Genomic DNA, 5,000 nt, shown 5'->3' with positions numbered 1-5,000 from the left:
TTAATTAATTAATTAATTTGTTGGCTTTTAGACTCGGCTCCAGTTGCAATTGACAACTTCAACTTTGAAGAATACTACGATCTGGACAAAGTCAGCTTGTTCTGTTGTCATTAATATTTATACATATTCATATTTTTCATATTTCAATTTTTAAAAATTTAGTTAAAAATAATTATAATTATATAAATTATATAAATTTATTTTTATTTTTTAATTTTTATTTTTTTAATTATTTATATTTGATTTTTTTAATTTTTTAATTTTTATTTTAAAATAAAAAAATTTAAAATAAAAATTTAAAATTTAAAAACAGAATAAATAAAAAATTTACTTTAATTTTTTTAATTTTTTATTTTTAATTTTTTCTAATTTTATAATTTTTTATATTTTATTTTTTTGATTTATGTTATCAACAAACATCAAATTTTATCTGATTTCTACAAAGGACTACTGGCAGCTACACAACATGATCCATCAGGTTGACCCGAACACAAGAACAACAATACGGGTGACAGACAAGACATGAGTTCATTGAAATTGTATGGAAACTGATGATATACCTTGTTGTATACGTACAATGCAGGATCGACTGAAAAAGTTTGCAACATGCAGCGGTACTTCATGTCACATTTGAATTTGACTCGCAATGAAGCTTGCGTGCTAGATGTACAGTCTAACAGTCTAACACTGTTTTCTATTTCCTACACTTTTGCAGTTTGCTGCATTGCTTTGCATTTTAGTGGTTTTGTCGTAGACTTAGCAGGTTGTTGCATTGTTGGTATTTGATCAGAAATGGCCAAGGCTGCATGGTGCCTTTGTGTGGCACCAGGAATGCATTCTGGTGTCTAACAGTGACACGCCCACGCAGACACACCTGCGCGAGACTGATTTGAGGCCACCTAGACTGATTTGAGGCCACCTATATAGCTACCTATAACCCACCTACACCTACACACGCACATACATACATACATTTATACATACGTACATACTCAACGAGTCATCAGTGGCGTCGCTATATATATGGGGGGCCTGCTGGGGCCCGGCACGTACCTCCAAATTTGGCTCCTTTTTAAAATTTTGATAGTTTGCAAATTGACCGATGTTTTCAAATTCTAGATTTAACTAGCCATGACAATGATGATCATGATGCTGAAAAAAAGGAAATGGAATGGACGAAATGGTCACGCACCCATAATATTAGCTAGATCGCTTCTATTTTCCGTAAAGCAAATTGCCTAACCCTGTTGTCACGTGCCATCGTAATTAGCGCTTGTTTCTAATGCGACCTCGTAATGTAGACTCGCCTGTACCCAGTCCTCCTCCTCGCGCGCTCCACGTGTTTTGGCACGTGCTTTTTGCTGGGTACAAAAGCACGTGCCAAAACACGTGGAGCGCGCGCGAGAAGGAGGACTGGGTACGAGTCTACTCGTAATGCAAATTCAAGGAAAGAGGCTTCCCGGAAGCGACACGGAAGAACAGTATGTACACTAACTTTCTGTAGAGGTACTCCGTCGTAGATTACTTGTTGATGGCGTCCAGGTCCGTGAGAGTGCGACTAGAGAAGGACTTTTGAGTAGAGCGGTCTCAATGGTAACTAGATGTGCATTCGCGCTCGCCTTTATCTTACCTGTCAAGCCACGCGTGTACGTGCACGTGAAGGTCCGAGATGGAACGTTTGCGGGAGTCCGACTGCTGTTCTCTTGGTCGAGGGCCTGTTTCGTGGTAAGATTTACGCCGTTTCTTTCCGTGGCATGGCAAGATTACGCCGATTTAGGCCGAGACAAGTTGTTAGGCTCTAGGCTAAACTACCACATTCTGTGTCATCTAGCACAGTCTTTGCAACCTACTAGCTAGAAATCCTAGCAGAAACCAGTGGGTTGAGCTAAATAACTTAACTAGTTCTACGGTATCCGTAGGCGCCTCGCGTGCGTGAGTAACACTTCGAACGGAGCTTTCAGACCGTCTACTGAAACGCCGAGTCCTAGCTAGACAATACGTATTTGCTTCAACATGCAAACTTCCTAGTAGTTTAGATTACGTATCTAGGCCTGGTATAGGTAGTCGTCGTTTTGCGATCGTGATCAAGACAATTGAAATGTACAGTTTAGGTATGCACTCAGTTCCGTTGTAATGACAGTGCTATGGTATTTACTGACATAGAAATTGATATCAGCAAACATTGACTATCAACAGTGTTAGATGCAGCACAGTGTAGTAAAGGATTGATTGTAGTATGGGACGTGTGAATAGTTGACTGTAGGTGGCATTCAACTCCTGAAGGTGTTTCTTGGTTGTCAAGTACACAGTCCCTAACTACAATACAAAAGGATGGGGCGACGAAAGTTCATGAAGCGTTTTTGCCGCCGTTTGGTCACTTGCACGAATCGTTCCTAGACTCATCTGTAGTTGGACACGGAAACGATTTTTTAAGGTAGGTCCTATCATGAAACGTGGTCGTGGGAAGGAGAAATTTGAGATTTGCGTGTACACACACACACACACACACACACACACACACACACACACACACACACACACACACACACACACACACACACACACACACACACACCTAGAGATAGATAGATAGATAGATACCAAAAGCTCGATGGAGACCCATACAGGACCACGTCCATTTCTATTGTGCGACCCGGATTAGAAGCCTCGCTACGCTCGGCAATTAGACTCAAAACGTGTCTTCGCGGCTTTACACACACGTGTGACTACATGAATCTACATCGACCTATACACACGTGACAGCTAGCGGATGTAACCTAGCGCGAGGAGTGGACACGAGTCTACTAGAATGGAATCATACCGACATGGATTTCGAGCTGGGGACGGTGAGTCTTATCACCAATCCTCATTAATGCAACATCGGGGAGGATGTAGCGTAATAGATACACTTCTACGACCTGTTCTTGGAGAGGCCATTCTTGATGTCGGATGCGGTACAGGGCGTCTAACGCTAGAATTGGCGTCACGAGTTGGAGAGTCAGGTCGAGTTGTTGGCGTAGATCCAAGTGAGAGTAGAATTGATATTGCTAAAGCAGAGCTAGCAAAGCAAGACAGTCATGCAGCTGCAGTCACCTACCTGCAAGGGAATGTCAAAGAGGCTCGGTCACTGGGTCCTTTTGACGCAATCTTCAGCAACTATGTCTTCCATTGGTTTGAGCGGGCTGATCGTCAAGGAATCGTCAGAGACATTTATGAGTGTCTCAAACCAGGTGGTCGTCTTGTGAGTCGTCTAAAGCCTTTACAGACACAACCCAATAGTTGTACAAATGATGTCTTCGCTCTTGCCATGCCAACCAGTGACTTTGAGTCTGCTTCTGGTCTAAAACTTGATCCACCGGCTGTCTGGTCACAGATTTTCACTGAAGCTGGATTTTCAGTAGAGGTGTGTGAGGAGCGTGACGAAGAGATAAAAACACCCAACCTTCAAGCAATTCTTAGACTTTTGGAAATATCTGTTCCTAGTTTTAGGATGCAGCTGCTTAAAAGCAGTGACGTAGAAATATTGAATAAAAAGTACAGAACTGGAGAAGGAGAGGAAGTCAGCATTGTTACAAAGGACCTCAAGATTTTGGCAAAGAAGCCTGAAGCCTGAAGCAACAAACAATTCATTTCTGTTTGTAGAACTGTGATCAGTACTTGATAGCAACATCATGGTTTGTTGATTTTATGCTAACCCTATGCTACTGCCTTATGTATTACAAGATACAAAAACATTATTAGTCTATTTTACTTAGAACTGCCACACAAAACCAGCGGAAAGTGAACAAACAAGTGAGAATGGTTCAAAACAGTACCAGATAAGGGTGACATGACTAACTCACAATGTTACAATTTTAGCTATGGTGAGTTAGTCATGACACCCTCAATCTGGTATAGGTTTGGACCACTCTCTGTTGTCCACTGTTTGCTGGTTTGCATTACTACCAATGTTTTGCATGGAGATTATCAAAATGCATGGAATAATTAGCTACGAGCGTAAAGAAGGACACCACAATGAGTGGTGGAATGCTTCGCGAGAAGCTCACTCTAAACGGGTTGAATTGACTTCCGGTCTGTCTGTCGGTATGTCGCTATGTATGCTTGTTTGTAAGCGTGTGTCACGGGGGAGTTTGTCAGCCAATCAGCAGTCGTTTTGGGACGCAAACGTAGGTGACGTAATATTAGCTTGTCAGCCTGAATCACTCTCGGGAATTTGTAGAGCCAATCAGCCGTCCTTTGGGACACCAACAGTGGGTGACGTAACAATCCCGAGCACTATGACAGAAAAGCCGAGATGTCGTAAACCTCCATTTTACGGTCAAACTGTCGTCAAACCGAGAAGCGCAGAGTAAAGTTCAGGTAATAGTTGTTAGCGTTTGTTACTTTTTACAAAAGAATCACAAAACAAACGAATTTATCGTTCTACAAGAAGCCAAGCGAAGGTCCCATGGGACCATGCATCTAGCTCTAAGCACCGTTGCATGCGCGCCACCAGCATGTCATCTGCGATGAAGAGAGCAATATGTTCTAAGTAGGACTGATGATGAATGATCGACGTCGTCTTGCAAGAAAGAATCGTGGGAAACGTTGTGTACGCTGCTTTCTTCTGGATCCGGTCGCTAGATGTACATGCAGTCGCTTCACAGTTTAGTCTATGCAGCTAGGAGACGTACACCGATCTCTAGCTACAACGAATTAGCGGAACGAAAGATGGCGACGATTCAATAAAAGTATGATAATGATCTGATAGTCCATCTCAACAGTTAATTAATTTATTAACTTCCAGTGATGCAAGAGCGCTATACATGCAGAATTGAGACATAACGTAGATAAGAAGCCCGCGCCGTGCAAGAGTTGCGTAGCTGTGTGAATTCGAAGTAGTGTGGGACATTGATGGTATTTAGTTAATTATCTTTAATCACATTGATAAATCCAAGTGTTTTCAAAGAATTGCCGTTTACATTCTAGCATCAATTAAGCTAATAATTAATATGATTAAT

General features: G+C 41.7%; 2 protein-coding genes across 3 annotated transcripts in view; both read left to right on the top strand.

Annotated features, from left to right (window-relative positions):
* The window catches only part of LOC134188709 (N-acetylglucosamine-6-sulfatase-like), a 9,671-nt gene extending 8,841 nt beyond the window's left edge, over nucleotides 1–830 (top strand). For both annotated transcript variants that reach the window (XM_062656881.1, XM_062656880.1), the window contains exons 11-13: nucleotides 32–90; nucleotides 446–508; nucleotides 584–830. In XM_062656881.1, coding sequence (XP_062512865.1) covers nucleotides 32–90; nucleotides 446–508; nucleotides 584–634 — 173 coding nt within the window. In that variant the 3' untranslated portion in view covers nucleotides 635–830. The remainder of the gene's footprint in view (nucleotides 1–31; nucleotides 91–445; nucleotides 509–583) is intronic.
* Nucleotides 831–2,788: 1,958 nt separating this feature from the next.
* Nucleotides 2,789–3,739, top strand: LOC134189133 (arsenite methyltransferase-like). The gene has a single exon (XM_062657370.1). It carries the CDS (start codon nucleotides 2,810–2,812, stop codon nucleotides 3,611–3,613), a length of 804 nt encoding a protein of 267 aa, XP_062513354.1. The 5' UTR covers nucleotides 2,789–2,809; the 3' UTR covers nucleotides 3,614–3,739.
* The last annotated feature ends 1,261 nt before the right edge of the window (nucleotides 3,740–5,000 follow it).

The sequence above is a fragment of the Corticium candelabrum genome, chromosome 13 (genome assembly GCF_963422355.1).
Source record: "Corticium candelabrum chromosome 13, ooCorCand1.1, whole genome shotgun sequence".
In the NCBI taxonomy this organism is placed as follows: Eukaryota; Metazoa; Porifera; class Homoscleromorpha; order Homosclerophorida; family Plakinidae; genus Corticium; species Corticium candelabrum.
Note: the sequence above shows the minus strand (reverse complement) of the source record. Positions and strands in the feature narration are given on the sequence as shown.